Source organism: Nesoenas mayeri, assembly GCF_963082525.1.
Source record: "Nesoenas mayeri genome assembly, chromosome: 7".
Lineage (NCBI taxonomy): Eukaryota > Metazoa > Chordata > Aves > Columbiformes > Columbidae > Nesoenas > Nesoenas mayeri.
The window spans coordinates 2,059,464-2,076,586 of NC_137551.1; the positions used below are offsets into that span (position 1 = coordinate 2,059,464).

The 17,123-nt window shown below is 45.9% G+C and overlaps 1 protein-coding gene across 4 annotated transcripts; it reads left to right on the top strand.

Moving 5' to 3' along the window:
• The first annotated feature begins 1,401 nt into the window (after positions 1-1,401).
• On the top strand, positions 1,402-16,234 carry ATAD1 (ATPase family AAA domain containing 1). 4 transcript variants are annotated; one of them, XM_080347356.1, is made up of 11 exons: positions 1,402-1,523; positions 3,318-3,493; positions 4,149-4,247; positions 4,501-4,621; positions 5,748-5,948; positions 7,097-7,203; positions 9,748-9,837; positions 12,277-12,327; positions 14,609-14,647; positions 14,741-14,877; positions 15,312-16,234. In XM_080347356.1, exons 2-11 carry the CDS (start codon positions 3,332-3,334, stop codon positions 15,430-15,432), a joined length of 1,128 nt encoding a protein of 375 aa, XP_080203482.1. In that variant the 5' UTR covers positions 1,402-1,523; positions 3,318-3,331; the 3' UTR covers positions 15,433-16,234. The 4 variants fall into 4 exon arrangements, with proteins under 4 accessions (XP_080203482.1, XP_080203484.1, XP_080203483.1 ...); XM_080347357.1 differs by lacking the exon at positions 1,402-1,523 and adding an exon at positions 2,247-2,557; XM_080347358.1 differs by lacking the exon at positions 14,609-14,647.
• Positions 16,235-17,123: the final 889 nt, after the last annotated feature.

Consider the following 17,123-nt stretch of genomic DNA (forward strand, 5'->3'; position numbering starts at 1 on the left):
TTGCCCTTAAATAGCTCCTGCTCCACAACATTTCCCCTTTTCACCCTTTCTTACTGGCAGAAACGTCCCTCTTGGCCACCATCTGACTATGCTGAGCTCCCCAAACTTTCCACTCTCCCTCATCTCAGCAACATATTTCTCCACCAGTTGCGTTATTATGTGTTTCTCTTTGATACAGATGACCAGAATGGCATGTGGTGTTCCTGAGGGTATCTTGCCAGCACCAAGGACAATGGCATCGATCCCTTCCAAATTCTGCTAGGAATGTTGCTCTCAGGGCCTTTTCATGATCACATTGGCAGCTCATAGTTACTTTGGGTTCGATTCATGTATATGTGTTGAGATCATGCTGTTCCTTTCCCAGACTTGAAATGTATGAACTAAAACCCTGAAAGCTACTTTCAGGTCCTGGACTCGGACGTTATCCATAGATAAGTACAGACCATCTTTCAAAACATTTCTGGAAGTTCTCCGCATACTGAAACTGTCCCTGTCTGTCTAACATCTGACTCCATATACATCGCTAGGAAGTGGAAATGGGTTAATTTTGCTAGATTCCCGATTCCAAGTCGGGCCAAGGTTCAAAATATGAGAGGTAATGTCGTAGCAGGAGGTTAAATTGTGGGACTTGGCTACAAAGTGCTGCAGATGCCCAAGGTTTTTAATGAGAGAGTAGACAAATTCAAGACAAAGAAAACAGCTATAAAATACAACGCATCCTCTGACTCAATGAGTTGTTGAGCTGCAAGTTGGTGAAGCTCAGAAGAGGTTTCTGGGGAAAATCCTCTACTTGCTTTAGCCCAATTATGAAGCTGTTCTCGGGCAGCCCCCTTCGCGTAGCTTGTTCTTCCCCAGCTCTCATGTTGTGCTTTCCATACGCTTTCCCTTCTATTTATTTCATTATTCCCTGTCTTGGTGTTTTCTTGTTGCTGCTGCCTTGCAAGCCCTTTTCCTACCTCAAACCACCAGGGCCTTCTGATTTTATTAATAACATAGCACCCCTTTCTCCTCTCGCTCCATTTCAGGTCACTGGAAGAGCCCTGATCGGCCTGTGCTGGCTGGACAACGAGCTTCACCAAAATGGCAAAGACGCCAACATTCAAAAGCAAAGCTATTCGCCCAGTACTTCTTAGTGAAACACATGAATTGTTGATAACTCGCGTTCTGGCAGATCCAAACGTACCAAACCGCCCGGGTTTTCCACACGCCGGCTCTTTTCGGAGGGGACGGAGCGCGGTTACCAGGACGCGGCTGCCCGGGCAGCAGCCCCGGCCCCTTGTGACGGCGGGATGGGCGCGGGCAGCGGGGGCTGCGGGGGCTGCGGGCAGCGCCGGGCGCTCCGGCCCGGCCGGGCGGAACCTTCGTGCGGGGCGGCGGAGCCGGCCGGAGCGGGAAGCGCGGGACGCGCCGCCGCCGGTCGGCCTCACGCTGCCGCCGCCGCCGCCTCCTCCCTCCGCCCGTGCGGCCGCCGCCGCGCCGCGACCCGACCCGCCGGGGGCTCGTCCGAGAGACCGGCCCGAGGGGTGAGTGACCCGGCGGGAGGGCGAGCGGCCGCCCGGCGCCGCGTCCCGCCGCTGTGCCGGTACCTGCCGGGCGGCGCGAAGGTCACGGGCCGCGGGTCCGGCCCGGCCCGGCCCTCTCCGGTGCCGCCTTGGCCTCCCCGCGCCGCCATGGCCGCGCCCCGGGCGGCCTCCCCGGCGGGGCCGGGGGCTCTCCCGGGGCTGCTCCTCCCTCCCTCCCCCTTCCCTCCTGAGGCGGGGGCTCTGCGCGGCCTGGCCGCCATCGTGACGGGGACGCGGCCGCTCCGCCTGCCCCGGTGCTTTCCGTCCCGCGCCTGACGCGCCGGCGGGCAGAGCCAGCGCGGAGCGTGGTGGCCGCCCTGGGGACACGGAGTTTACTGCTCGCTTCTCGTTATTGCAGCAACCTGTCCAGAAAATAAACGCTAAAATTCAGGCAGAACTTCAGTTAGAAAGGCGACGCTTAAAATTCTATGCTCTGAAAGCTTTTTCTTACAGTTGCTCTTCAGCGCAAAGGTCGCGTAAGAAGTGGCTTTTTTCCTTGCTTTTTGGAAGCCTTTTTTTCTCGTTCACTAAATATACATCCCTTTAATAAATCAGGCTTAAGAGAACATGCAGAATCTCTGCGATACTTGGATTACCTCAGTAAGCAAATTTAGATTTCCAAGCAGGTATGCCCAGCAACAGCCCTTGGTTTTTAAAGTTCTAGGCAGAGAATGAAGAGTTAAAAGGAACAAAAAGCGCCGCAGTGACCCACACAGAAGCGAGCCCGTGTGCATCTGGTAAACGTGTGGAGGTGTTTCCCCCGATTCCAGACGCTGGCGTTGCCCTGAGCTGAACGCGGGGTCGGCCGAATGCGGCCGCCAGCCCAGCGACGGGAGTTCAAGGGTACCTTGGCTTTTCCCCGGCTTGGAGAGCGGCCAGGGAGCCTCGGAGGCCGCCAAAGGCATCGCTTTTGCCCTTGCGGTGGGAAAACGGGGCCGCGAATGAGGACAGCGCTGCGGGTTCTGAAGGAGAAAGACTGGGGAAGGAGTACCTTGGTATTTATAAGTAATTTTCCAATGTATTAGGAAGAGCTTTTCACTCTGCAGCACAATCCGTTAGCTGGAAGATGCTGTGCTTGCTGAGTTTGGCTCGTACAGCAGCCAACCTTTTCCCTTGAGAGCTTTGTGCCACATCTAGTATTTTCAGGTTTTAAGGATATTAATAACTCAAAATATATTCTGCTCCAGCTCTTAACCTCATTTTATTCAAGTACAAGTCGTCGATCATTTCTGAGCGTGGTGCCTTTCCTTTAAACTTCCTCTTCGGGAAGAGAACTCCCTGTTTAAATACTGTAGTTATCTTTGCCTCCATGACTTAGCATTCTTGGGTCAATAACAGTCACAAAATGCCAATTTTAATGGGAATGTAAACTTGGCGCTGAAATAAATTGATCTTTATTACTTTATTAGGGTATTGTGTAGCTGGAAGCAACGCAGATTTCTTGGGGGACGAGTGAAATCAGGACCTTTTTGCAGGCAGAATTAAGGCCTCAGATTGCCGCTCCCATTTCTTCTCTGCTTACTCAAAGTGGAAATGAAACTGTTGTTATGCTCAGCGCCGCTTGTTTTAATCTGACGTAGTTTTATGCGTCAGGGTTGCGCTATCGTTGCGATGTTTCATTATAACCTCATGGTAAGCTTTACGCCCACTTTGAGCCTGGGAAGTAGTTTTTGTAAGATGGTGTTTAAATATGAGACAGATGTTTTATCAGCTTTAATAATCTTTCTGTCCCTCCCTGTGCTTTTTTACGTTTAGCGCTGAGAGGCAAAATGGTCAATGCTGAAGCGTTTTCACGTCCCCTGAGCCGGAATGAAGTGGTCGGGTTAATTTTTCGTCTAACCATATTTGGTGCTGTAACATACTTTACCATTAAATGGATGGTCGATGCCATTGACCCGACCAGAAAGCAGAAGGTAGAAGCTCAGAAACAGGTAGGATTTTATTCCTAAATATTTCTGTGAAATGCCATCTTGTTCATTACTGTTCATACAGAGAAATCTGCCAGCTGAAAACTGGACTTGTAATAACCCACGAAGCAATTGACCGAAGCATGTGGAATAATAAAAGAACTCCTAGAAATATTTTTGAGTCGCTCTCACGATCTTGGCTGTTTGCATTTTATAAGAAGTTACATTTTCTTGCTTGAAGTGGTGGCAAAACCAATGAACTGTAGTGCAGCATCGTCTCTAATTATCTGCAAGTGTGCGCTCCCAGGGCCGTTTCTGCTTCTGACAACTTTGCTAAGCAGCAGTCACGTTCAATAATGCTCTCATCAGTCTCTTGGTTGCTTTTTAAAACCTTGAGCAGACGTAACTTAATTCTCTGCTGCTTTTTGGCAGCCTAATGGCAGAGGCAGGGGCTCAGGACAAAGAGGAACGCTGCTGTCCAAACGCCTTTTTAAGAACAGCTTACACTTTGTCCCTCTTATTCTCCCCCCACATCCAGTAGCACTCAAAATGCCCTGGAAAGGGGAGAAAAAGAAGCGAAAAGCCTCATTTAGTATTTTGAACTAGTATTTGAGAACTAATTTTTGAATTAAGCATTTAATTTCTTTCCCTGATTTTCTGGGTGTTTTATTTCCCCCAGGCTGAAAAACTAATGAAGCAAATTGGAGTGAAAAATGTCAAGCTTAGTGAATACGAAATGAGTATCGCTGCGCATCTCGTAGACCCACTTAGCATGCACGTAAGAAACTGTTCTCCGTGTTACTCTGATGAAAGCCGTGGAAGTTCTTGATTTTGACTTTGGATTACATTGTTGTATGTGTGTATCTATGGACATACAGAGAAAATATTTAAGGCTAAAACCGCATCGTTGATAGGAGAGTTTGTTTACTCGCTTGTCCATTTTTGAGGCCTTGCCCTACTTTAAAGCTTGTGCCTATTTTTTGTTTGCGGGGAGTACGGTGATCATTTCTCATACATCTTTTCTGTGTTAGGTAACCTGGAGTGATATTGCAGGCCTAGACGATGTTATTACAGATTTGAAAGACACTGTCATTTTGCCCATCAAGAAGAAATACCTGTTTGAGAATTCCAGGCTCTTACAGCCACCGAAAGGTACGAAGGGAATGTTGCGGATTTATATGTTGATATTGAAAACAAAACCAGAAGGAAGTGGATTGCGAGTCTAAAGTGCAACCATTAGGACAGATACTAGGGAAAACCCTCGGGTTTTTGCCCTTCTCAATGCAAGCTGCTCCTGCAGACATCTCTCTGTTCTAGTCCTAGAAACTCCAGGCATTCGGAGACAGAGATCCCATTTTTATCCTGGAGATCCCTCGATTGTCTCTGGAGTTGTGCTGCACAGATTGAGGCAGTAAGGAAACTGTTGGGTTACAGCAGTAAAACAGAAGTTGGACTTGGCTGGAATGCTGACAGCTCTATTTGCTGCATGTTACCACAAACAAGCAGCATTTGAACCAAAAATGTCAGACAAAATGCCAAAGTTTATCTGTAGTGCTCCAATCCCTGGAATATTGTCTGCTGCAAGTTCTCTGAAAACTATTAATTACTGCCTGTATCGGTGCCCATCTCAGTTTGTATACTGAGTGATGGAAAATGAAGACCTTTTGTAACTGGTTTAGTTTTTCCAGGCTGCTTTCTGTTTAAGTCACACATTGAAACTGCCTGGAAAATTACTCTAATGTCATGATCTAATAAGCTGAAGGAAAAGATGATTTTTTTATTTATCTTTTTAAAGCAGACTTTCCGTATAGGGCGAGCTCCCCAGTTTTATTAGTGCCTTACACCGTGTGTTAATAGGAAGCTGTTGCTTCAGAGTAATTACGTTTGTGTCCCCAGTCACATAAATGGAAAAGAAACACCAGTAATTCTCTGTGTTTCAGTCTTGTTTGACTTCATTTTTGCTCTTTAGATTATTTCCTTTACAACTATATTAGAAAAACACTGCTGCGGATTCTTTCACTGTGACAATTTAAAAACTAATATGAGATGTCATATTTAATTGAGGGTAATTTGTTTAAAATGTTTGTGGGCTCTTTTTGTCCTTTCCTTGCTCTGTGCGAAGTTTTATTAGCAGGGCTGTAACTGGCTATAAACAAGTCCTGTCAAATGCTTATGGGATATTAATAAGGTTTTAGTTTTATGTAAGCTTTATAGTCACGGTAGTAAAGCCGTCACCTTTCAGACCAAAGCCTGTTTTGTGTGCACCGTTACGTTTCAGGAGTGCTGCTCTACGGCCCTCCCGGCTGTGGTAAAACGCTGATCGCCAAAGCTACAGCCAAGGAAGCGGGTTGTCGATTCATTAATCTCCAGCCTTCAACGCTGACGGACAAATGGTATGGAGAGTCACAAAAGCTGGCGGCTGCTGTCTTCTCCCTTGCTATAAAGCTCCAACCATCCATCATTTTTATTGACGAAATAGGTAAAAATCTATCTCTTTTTTTTAAGTAACTGTATCGGAGTGACATTCAACTGTACGTTCAAGTTGATGGGTATACTCATCTTTTCCTTAAGAAGAGGAATAATGGAACGAGGTTCAGTAATATAAATAGTATTGTAAAGTAATGGTGGCAAATTGGGAAAAACTGTATTTCTTCCTTGTGTTAGTGGTGGAAATTACAAGTAGAACAAGCGCTGCTCAGTTTTGGTTGGGTCGAGGTGGTTCACGAGGAAACCTTTTCTTCTGCCAAGGGAACTACTTCTTGAGGAAACCCACCACCAAATACACCTCAACGCTTCTGTCACGAGGGCGCATAGTGGAAAATTAAACACCCGTTTAGGAGAGCTCAGGAATAACAGTTGAATGAGGCTGAAGAAGTAGGAGGGGAAGTTCTAGGAAGGCACCAAAGCTGCCAGTTGCTTGGTGCATTTGGACTTGTCATGCGAGTGTTTAAGCCATCGTGGACTTGAGCAGTTCCAGTAAATTTGCTCATTGTCTTGTAGCGCTGGCACAGAGACCTGGTGGACTTGCCATAGTTTAGGGCACCTTGGATAAATGTCATTACTCCCACATTTACACAGCCCTAAAATAACATTTGGCCCTTTGAAGCCAACCGTGAGGCTGATGCGGCCCCCAGGGAAAATGAGTTTGACACCCCTGGTTTGGGCTGATGAGGGAGCATCATGAAGATGTTTTTTAACCGCTGGTATTGGTGTTGTAATGTGGTGTTTTTCTAGCTGTTCGCAATTCTTTAGGCAACCACGATCAGAGTTAGAACTCTGCATAGCAAAGAGTGCAGCATACATCCTGATCTCCGGTGCTTTGCTCTCTTCTGGCTTGCCAGCCTCCTGAATGCTCCCATCTCTACATGAGAAATGAAGGTGCAAGGTACACTTTCCATGAATTCAGGAAAGCAAAGGTTTGGGACAGTCGTATGTTGTAGGCACATATGTCATGTAATTTAAAAGATACGCTTAAAAATGTGGTGAGATTCCACCTTTCTGCTCTTCACCATGAGAAATATTTTGCGTTTATCGACAGTGTTTATTAAAACAGTATTTGTAAGAGAGGGAATATCACCAGTCTACACGTGAGAAGAGTAAACTGCCTTACCGAAACTTTTAATGCAGATTCCTTCTTACGAAGCCGGTCGAGTTCTGACCACGAAGCTACTGCCATGATGAAAGCTCAGTTCATGAGCCTGTGGGACGGGCTGGACACCGATTATAACTGCCAGGTAAGTACCAAAGATGCCAAAGGTAACCAGGTTCTTCCCCCTCGGTTATTGTGCTTTGGGAGAACAGCAGGTTGTGTGTAGTAGCGGCCAAAACAGCTTCTTTACCTCTTGGTGGTTACCATTATATTATGGGACTGCAATGAGCTTTATTAATAGATCATTTTTCTTCTGGAGAAGCCATTTTTGGTAGGCATTTTGGTTTGAATTCAGAGATCTTCTTTTCAGAAGCACCTCAACAATCTAGTTTGAGTAGCCAAAATTGGGAATTCTTGAAGTGTTTTGAAAAACATTTTGTCAACAATATTTTCTTGAGCTGAAGCGAATCTTTAATTTTAGGAAAGGTGTTGAAAGATCTGAGTGTTCATCCCAGTTGTTTTCAGAAAAGCATTAGACAAGCACTGGACTCTGTAGTTAATCTGTAAAGGTAGAGAAGTTGATGTTATTCTATTAAATGGAGCTGCGCTTCCATCCTGTTGTTCCTATTCGCTTCCATACCCCTCCCACAATCTCAACACATTTATTGTATTGTGGAGAGGAAAAAAAAGAATATGAAAGCTGCTGGTGCTGTGAAAATGAATAAACAAAACCCATTTATGAAATGAATGACTTGAATGTAGCGTAGGCGGAAGCCGGCTTGGTATTATTCTGAACTGTCACCTGGAGCAATCCTTTCCATGCCGTTAATGCCTTTTCTCCAATTTCACAATTTTTAGCCTTTTCAAACTGATTAGAAGACAGTGAATATATATACTGAGAGGCTTTAAAGCAGAGTGTTTGCTTGCCATCAACAGGAGGCCAGTGCGATGAACACTTAACTAGAAGCTAATCCAGTCTTACGAGGACACGTTTCTTCCAGTGTTCGCATGTATTATTGTTTTCTTGATGTAGTGACAACTTCTTGGAGCAAGTCAAGTTGTTCCTTCCCTGCAGTAAGACAATAAATGGTCTTACCCACCTCCGGAGCTCGGTGTGTGGAGCCTGAATGAGTCCCTGCTGTCTGTTCCCCGTGTCAGGAGCGCTCAGCGGGGCTTGCTCCGGCTTTCTGGGGAGATTTTGGTTTCAATAGCACATTTCAGGCTCCTGCCCAAGATGCCGTTGCAATTCAGGAAGCGTTTTTTAAGCGAGAGCTTTGACATTTGTTTTGTCTCAGGTTTTAACGCTGGGCTCTGCTGTTAATTACTTGGGAGCTTCAGATTGCTTCTTGCCAAACAAATTTCCTTTGAATTAAGGGTTTGAGTTTGGCTTTTGCTACGGTAACAAAAATTCCAAATGCTAGGAGGGAATTGTAAATAATAATAAGCGTCGTGATGAATGTTATTTGATTGTACGTGAAAGCTTGTTCAGTCTTGGGTGAAACCCACCAAGGATGTCGTCTTGAGCGCAGCAGGAACTTGGGGCGCAGTGCCCGGAAAACAGAGCTTGAAGGGATGATGGCTCCAATCTGGAAGCCACATGTGTGCCATGGGGGGGTCCCACATTCACAGAACCTGGTTTGGGGAAGGTCCCTCCGCTAGCACAGAGGGGACAAGACTTCGGGTCCAACGTTGGGCCTTGAAGCAGAGCGCGGGTGCAGCGATGCCGCTCGCTGTTGGCTTGCGTCTGGCGCGCAGGGAAGGGTGCGTAACGCTCTTTAGAAGGTGAAGAGCGTCGGAGCCTTAGTGAAAAACGCACCTTTTGGCTTTTTCTCTGCAAAGCGATGTGCCACCGTGTAGCTGTGCCTGTAGGTGGCAGGGTGACTCTGCTCAGGGCCACCAAGCAGCCGGGCCAGAAGCGGCTGCGGAACAGTGACTCCAGACAAAGGACCAGAAGCACGTCAGGAAAGCCTATTGATAGGAGATTAATTTCCCTGACATTTTTCACTTTGCGCGACTGGGTGTTTGGCAATGTACATAACTTACGATAACAAATGAGAAGTAAAAGGCTGATGTGAATGGGAAGTAAATTTGTTCTTAAACTAAAAAGTGCAACGAGGTCAAATACTCACCTGGCATTGAGCTTGGCTCGTACACATCTGATGGGCTGCTGTTACACTGTGCCAGTGCATACAGCTTCTTTTAATGCTAAAAAAACAAAACAAAAAACCATCTTAGTGTATGCAAAAGCTGCCAATTTGCTCATCCCACTGAACCGATTGTGTTTCTTTTTTTCAACATAACACAAAAATGCCAATTTTTTTTAATAATACCTTATAAAAACGCCTCCTTTTGAGTTCCTCCCAGGCCACCAGAAACTAAAGAGACGTCACCAGCACTTAGAAGCGGAAGTTTTGGGTAACCGCTTAGAGATCGAACTTTCAAGTTGGGCTCAGAAGGCTTCAGTCTGGTGTAAAAATCTCCACCCAGGCGATACTTTGTGGTCCCAACGCCCTCTTAAGACACTTGTTTCAATCCAGGTGCTGAAATCAGCACCAAGAAACCTCATGTAACTTCTTCAAATGTCGATGTTGTTGATGAAGAGTCGCGTGTTTGGGTTTGAAACTTCAATATGATGGTGTTTCCAAAAACCGAGTCCAGGATGACGAGCTTTTTCTTTCGGTGCCTGCAGGTGATCGTGATGGGAGCCACCAACCGACCTCAGGATCTGGACTCGGCCATCATGAGAAGAATGCCCACCCGCTTTCACATCAACCAACCTGTAAGTCGTGCCAGGTTTGCTTGAATGCTACAGGCAGGGGCCTTATCAGCCAGGAAACACACATCTCTCTTTGGTTTTAGGGTTTTTTTTTCAAGGAAACACTGTATGACTTTAATCTGGGCTTAGTATATTAGAAGCATGCGTATAATTTGCTTTGCAAGGTGAAGTTTCTCGCAGAAATCTCGATTCTTTGGGTCTTTTATTTGAAACAACGCCACGTGTTCTGAGAGCTCCCTACTCATTGTGTATTAGAATGGAGTGGCTTAGGCTTATTTTTAACATGCAAACAACCAGAAAAAGCACAAAAGTGACTGCGCACACGTGCTTACGGGGGAGAGCGGCACCCAGGTCACACAGTGGCAAGAAGCAGGGACATCTCGACGCCCATTTCTACCTTCTGGATACACAGCATTGAGTTTTCAAGGAGAGAAGAGGGAATTAAATGCGCGTCCCAAGGTGTGTGTTCTGCTCAGGCCTTTCCACCATGGGGCACAGCATCTGGAAATCTGTTCTTATTCCACTTACAATTTCTGCCAAGCAGGCAGTAAGTTCTTCATCAATGACGCCAGCCATCGCAAGAGCATTTTGCTATTGCTGTCCTCTTCAAAGTATTTTAGTTGCCTTGGAATGCATCACAAGACCTTTTTGTATCAATACGATAAAGAGTCCGGCTGTGGTTGTCTGTGCTTCCTTCTGGCTACAGAAATACCCTTGGTTATTCATTTTTTGCAGAAACTTACAGAAAAACCTGGAGCAGTAAAACTCATTGATTGTGCAAGAGGGCAGTTGTGTCCCCAGATCCATCGTGTTTGAACCGGCGTTCTCTCCTTGGGGGTGGATACTTCTCGAAACAAAGCGTTTAGAACCTAATAGCTGCTTTTCTGTAGAGTTTCCTGCACGTTACTCATCTTGAGGTGTTCCTTGAATTAGTGAGGGGCAACGATGTGTGTTTTGGTACTTTATCGTGTCTTTGGAAGAACTGAGAGTTCTTCCCAAATTTTGCTTAAAACCAAAAATATTTTCTCGATCCTCACTTTATACAGAGATAGAACAGCAAATGCAAAAATGGAAACATTTCCAATACCACATTTTTAAAATGTCTCATCTGCAGCCTTCAACTGCTCTGAAAAATTACTCACGAGGGTCACTTTGAACCCAAGCCTTGAAACCAGCTTGTGCATTACTAAGACTTCTGTTTTTACACTAGTAGATGAGGTAAAATTCAACCAAGTAATTGTAGTTCTCAACAACCTCCAGCTTCAGAAAACTTACTAATCAGCTCTTTATAATCCCTCTCCACTTAAAAAGGCTGAATTCCCTGCTATATCAGCTAATTTACAGCATTTAGGTTTTGAATTATGGCCAACTACTGTAAGCTTACCCATTCAACACTTCTGCTTGATATGGTATTTCAAGTTTGGAGTAGCCCTTCTCTTTCACTTTAATGGTTATTTTCCCAGAAGACTGTGATGCTTTTTTTGCCTTTGATGCTGCAAACACAAGAATATGAGGTTTGTTAGAGCAGACAAAAAAATGATCCATTAGGTTAAACTACCATGAATGGAAAAATAAAAGCACAGAGCTAGCACAGAGTATCATGGAGAAGAAAAAGGGATGTTAAGAAAATTTCAAGAAGCAACTGAGATGGAATAAGTGTAGGAAGTAAGAGATCAATCAGGGTTGCGAGTTCCTCCTCCTTAACACCAGTTAGCTGACCTACCTGAACTAGTAAGCTTATCTAATGATCGGGAAGCCTGCTCGTTCCTATCAAATAAGTAACTTTGACATGTTCAGAGGATAATTCAGATCCCAGCTGAGCTGATATCGGGTATAGAATACATCTATCCCTCATCGAGAACCGTCGTTAAAGGATGAATTACGTGCGGGTAGCGGTGCCTCAGGATATCGCGGGGGCTGGCTCCATCTCTTAGGAGCAGAATTACAACAGGAGGCGTCATTTAGGGCACAGGCACCTAATTTTCGTTACACAGCTGTGTGGTGAACTTACTCCTCATCTCTTCTCCTTGTCTGTGGTTCCGTGCAACACCGCCGAGCCTGGTTACAACTCTTCTATTGAGGCCGTGCTGTGTGCTGGGGGTGTGCTCAGCGTCACCATAGACTAGCAAAAGCCTTGCGGATTTTATAACTAAGTTGGAGATGAAAATGGCCAAAATTACTTGTAAAAAAATGATCTCCAAAGTAGAAATGGAAGAAGTATTTTTTGAGTATTTTCCATGTGCTCTGCTCCTGGATTCACAGTGCCCTCCATCTCATTTTGCTGGGTGATTTGCCGTCAGAGAGGTTTCCTTGGTGTGTATCTCCTGTTTGAGGGATCAGCTCGTGTCGCTGAACTACAAAACCCCACACAATACACAGTTGAGATAAACGCTGCATGGGTTTATTTTTGTGCTCTGATAACTTTAATCTCTTTTGTTTAAGGCTCTGAAACAAAGAGAAGCCATCTTGAAGCTAATTTTGAAGAATGAAAATGTAAGTAGACTTCTTTTAATGGTTCATTTTCCATGTTACTATTATCATGAGGACAAACTCTGGAGTGTAGAAAACATGTTTTATACTTGACCATCTTGCAGATTATTTGACGGGGTATTTCTCATTACGCCTTGGGAATCTCCTGCGGTTTTAGGTGCGGCACTAAATTAAAGCAGCTCAGTTCCCTACTGGTCCAAGCGTGAGCCTCAGTCAGAGCAGCCGTCTGGGGCTTTGGGGTGAATCACCATCTCTGAGGACAATTACTTAATACTTCTGTCTCCATTTGCTTACTCGATAACAAGATCATATATTTATCTCTTTAAAAATGCCAAGGTTGAACGTGTTTGAAAATCATTTGGAGGGCATCATGAAGCAGGGAGAAGAGATACTAATGGTGTTTTTTGACAGTGCTGCTTTTTGCACTTGGATCCATAGTTCGTGTTTCATGTAGAGGAAAACAACTACAGATATTGTTACTAATGTTGTGTGGTGTTTGTGTCACCACCTGAGCACATCTGGCATATGGGACCCGTGTTATCTGAGGTTCCTGCCCAATTTACTCTGCAGCACTAACTGTTCTGGGGATAATGTTTCAGTGTCTCTTGGTCGAGGTCTATCCTAATAAATACCATTCACTAGTAAAACCAACTTAGATTTTTCAGGAGACCTGAAACTCACAACTCATCCATGCGAATGGCTGAGAATATTGGGGAGGTTCCTTTGCATTTTGGATTGTTCACATAGGAGTAGCTTTCTCGCAAGATACCAGACATAGATGTGAAAACGGAACCGATACGAAACAGCCAAAGCATTGTGGGGGAAGAGCTGATCTATCTGCAACTAAATCGTCTTTTGCAAGCGGTGATTTCAGACTCAGATTTCGTTCCAAGAGTTGGTCGGGAGCTTTGCCAAATACCAAAGGTTTGTCGCGGTTCCCGGAGGATGTGCCGCCACCCAGCCCTCGCACGCACCTGCACTCTGCGGCCGGGCCTGGGGTTTGCCAGCGCCTTCCAGCAGGAACCTAAATCCACTCCTCAATATGGACCTGAAAGAACGTGGCGTGTCCCGGGCGTCTGGCAGTAAATCACAGCCACACAAATAACACTCTTTGGGGCGGGGGGGAAATCAGCTGGTTGTCCCATAGAAGGAGGAGGAGTTGGATCTCTCAAGCTGAGTGTATTTTCGGGCAGCATGACAAACTTCTGGCCATCCGTTACTGACAGGCGCAGCCATGCCCTCCGTTTTCCCCGTGTTTCTTCTTTCTCGCTCAAAGAGGAATCCTTGTTCACGCCTGTTAGAAAACACGTTTACAAATATATAAAGGGTGAGTGTCAGGAGGATGGAGCCAGGCTCTTCTCGGTGACAACCAGTGACAGGACAAGGGGTAATGGGTTCAAACTGGAACACAGGAGGTTCCACTTAAATTTGAGAAGAAACTTGTTCATGGTGAGGGTGGCAGAGCCTGGCCCAGGCTGCCCAGGGGGGTTGTGGAGTGTCCTTCTGTGCAGACATTCCAACCCGCCTGGACACCTTCCTGTGTAACCTCACCTGGGTGTTCCTGCTCCATGGGGGGATTGCACTGGATGAGCTTTCCAGGTCCCTCCAACCCCTGACATTCTGGGATTCTGTTACGTCGTCTTTCTGTGTGTTCTTAGCCAGCTGCGCTACACCATCCGGGAGCAGCAAAGGTTCTGCCTGGGGCTTTGCCTTCATCACCATGGAATAGTTTCCCTCTTAGAAGAAGTCAGCCCGTAATTTCAGCCTTTTATTAGCCTAGTTTGGCTTTTAGCTACTCAAAAAGGAAATAGTGATGCATTGGGACATGTGCTGTTACCAGAGATCCTGCAAACGGGCTGAATAAATGTAGGGTCTTGGCTGGAAAGAGTTCGGTCTGAGTTAGACGCATTGTTTTGTCTCCAAGCTCCTGGTTTTGTGGTTGAACAGAGCAGGAACAGTTGTTTGGTAAGTCAGCAGGCGACTGAGATGGTGAACAGGGTCCGATGGAGCCCTGGACCAACAAGAGCTGCACTGTTCCAGGAAACCGCTGTGGGCATCTGGGAAAATGGGTCAATATTTCTGCGGTCCGGTTTTTGCTTCCAAAACGGCGCAGGAGCTTTATCAGTAACAGGACAGACCAATATGACAGTTTGCTTTCAGTTGCCTGTTTGTTCTTTTTTTTTATCAGCTACAGAGTTTTATGAGATGAAGCATCAGTTTCATGTAATGAATTTAACTACTCGGAGGGTTCAAATTGTAAGTTAATAAAACAATTTGCTTTTAGCTCTCAAAAAAGGTGAAGACTGGAAAAGATCTCAGACAGGTAAAAATACTTAGAGGTGACTCTTTCTTGTTTGTGTAGAACAAAGTAAACGTCTTCAGAGTTTTCAGGCTCTTGCCTCTTGTTCTGGGGCAGGTGGACAGACACGTAGATCTCCTCCAAGTGGCTAAAGAGACCGACGGCTTCTCCGGCAGCGACCTGAAGGAAATGTGCCGGGACGCGGCGCTCCTCTGCGTCAGGGAATACGTCAATTCCGCCTGCGAAGAAGAGGCGTACGTGTCTTTGTTCTCTCTGCCGACGCTCCCCGTGCCACGCGGTTCTTTGTTCGTATTTCCCGACTCGCTTTGCAAATCTGTAGAGGTTTGGAAAACCTTGCTGTGATTTACAGGAAGCACAAGGTTCTGTTTTGCTTGATAAATTGCCGCTATACAAAAAACCCAATGAGTAAGTCACCTTTACTCGTTTTGGGGATGAAAATAAGAGTCTTCGTTCCAAGGTGGGACAAATTGTGATGTGACTGCGCTGTGTTACCTGCACGCATGTCACTCTGCTTACTGTGATGTGACCTCCCCTACTCGCGGGTGGCACCTGCCTGCACAGGGGCTTGTTTCCAGTGTCAAGAGCTGTGGTTTTGGGTGATGTCTTGTTTGTGTGGCTGTTACACAGCACCTGAATCATCATCTCGCTATTTCTCATTCCTTTCTAGCCATGACGAAGATGAAATTCGGCCCGTGCAGCAGCAAGATCTCCAGAGGGCGATCGAGAAGATGCGGAAATCCAAGGACGCCACGCTGCAGAATGTCTTGATGCACGTTAGCTTAGATTAAGGCAACAAGAGTGTGTTTGCAGTTTCTGATCTGATTTAGTTTGACTTGTGTTAGTTAGCAAAAAAAAAACCCAACATCACGGGGTGGGACGTTCCTTGAATAAGGGAATTCTGTTTCTGGAATTGTTTTTATACGACGAATCCTAAGTTATTGAAATTTCGTCTCGCGCAACGAGAAGTGTAATGGTAGGTCGTGAAGTGGAACAATTATCGCCCAGACCAAGAGCAATCGCCTGTGTCGTGTCCCGCAATCGCTGCTGCGTGTCGCCTTAAAACAGGAGCTGAGGTGGTGCAGGGTGGAGGGGAGACGATCCGGCACCAGTCTGTGTATATACGTACCAGCCTGTGTCTATGTATTAAATGTATATATCCACACTTCTTTTTTTTTTTTATATAGAGACATAATCTGTAGATAACTCGAGTATGGAAAAATCTTTTCTACTTACTGAACCAAACCAAATCGGGAGATGTATAGATTGAAGATTCGCCGATACTCGGTTCACATTTCCTTCTTTGAGCAGCAAATCTGAAGGCAGAAACTCCTGCTTCTGGGATGTCTTTCAGGCAACATTTGAAATGTTACTGATTTTTCTTTCACGTGACCACTTGAAATCCAGTGCCATTTAGTAAAGATAGTGAACTACTGTAAAAAAACGTTGGAATAATTTTTATTTTGTATGAATTTTGCTTCTTGAGGCTTTTAAAATGAATGCTGCTTTTATTTTTATTTTTCCCTTGCTGTGAGTCGTTAGAGTAGAATCTTGAACTGTTCTTTTCATAAAGTCCCACTGATAAACTCTGAATTTGTGGCTTTCTGATGTGTTCTGTGCCGTAACAAGGGTTTGCTGCTGTTCGGTCTCCTTGTTGCAGGCGAAGCTCCGAGGTGCACATAGAGGGGATGTTTTGTGATGCTGGGATCTGCAAAACCCAAGAGAAGGGAACGAGCTTTACGTTTCTGAACGTGATTTAGCGACGTTCTGCTGGTCATGGGTCTTGTAAACTCACGTCACATTAGGCAGGGATAAAGGCGAGGGGTTAAAAATGCAAGCGGCAAAAGTGTTTTGGTGAAGTTCTTGTCGGTAGGTTTTCAATAGCATGATTTTTTTTCTTCTAATATGAACTGTGCACTAATCCAACCTAAATCTGTAATGGGTGCTGCTCCAAGCAGGGGCTGGCGTGCTGGGTCACAGCTCCGCTCGCTCTCAAGGGCAGGAGATTGAGAGTGAGATCACGGTGTAATGTCCTTGGGTACCAAACGTGGCGGTTTTTTAATGATTTCATAATTAATTGGCTTTTTTATGTGTGGGGGGGAAGGTATGTGGTAAATGTGTCTTGTTCTACCACAAAGACGTAGGAAATGTCGGGCTGTGGAATTCTGCAAAGTCCAGAGAAGGGAACGGAGCTGGTGAGGGGCTGGAGCACAAAGTGATGGAGCGGCTGAGGGACCTGGGGGGTTCAGCTGGAGAACAGGAGCTGAGGGGAGACCTTCTGATCTCTGAACTGCCTGAAAGGAGCTTGGAGCCAGGGGGGTCGGGCTCTGCTCCCCAGGAACAAGCGCCAGGAGCAGAGGAAACGGCCTCAAGTTGCGCCAGGGGAGGTTGAGGTTGGATTTAGGAACAATTTCTTCCCCAAAGGGCTGTGGGGCATTGGAACAGGCTGCCCAGGGCAGTGCTGGAGTCACCATCCCTGGAG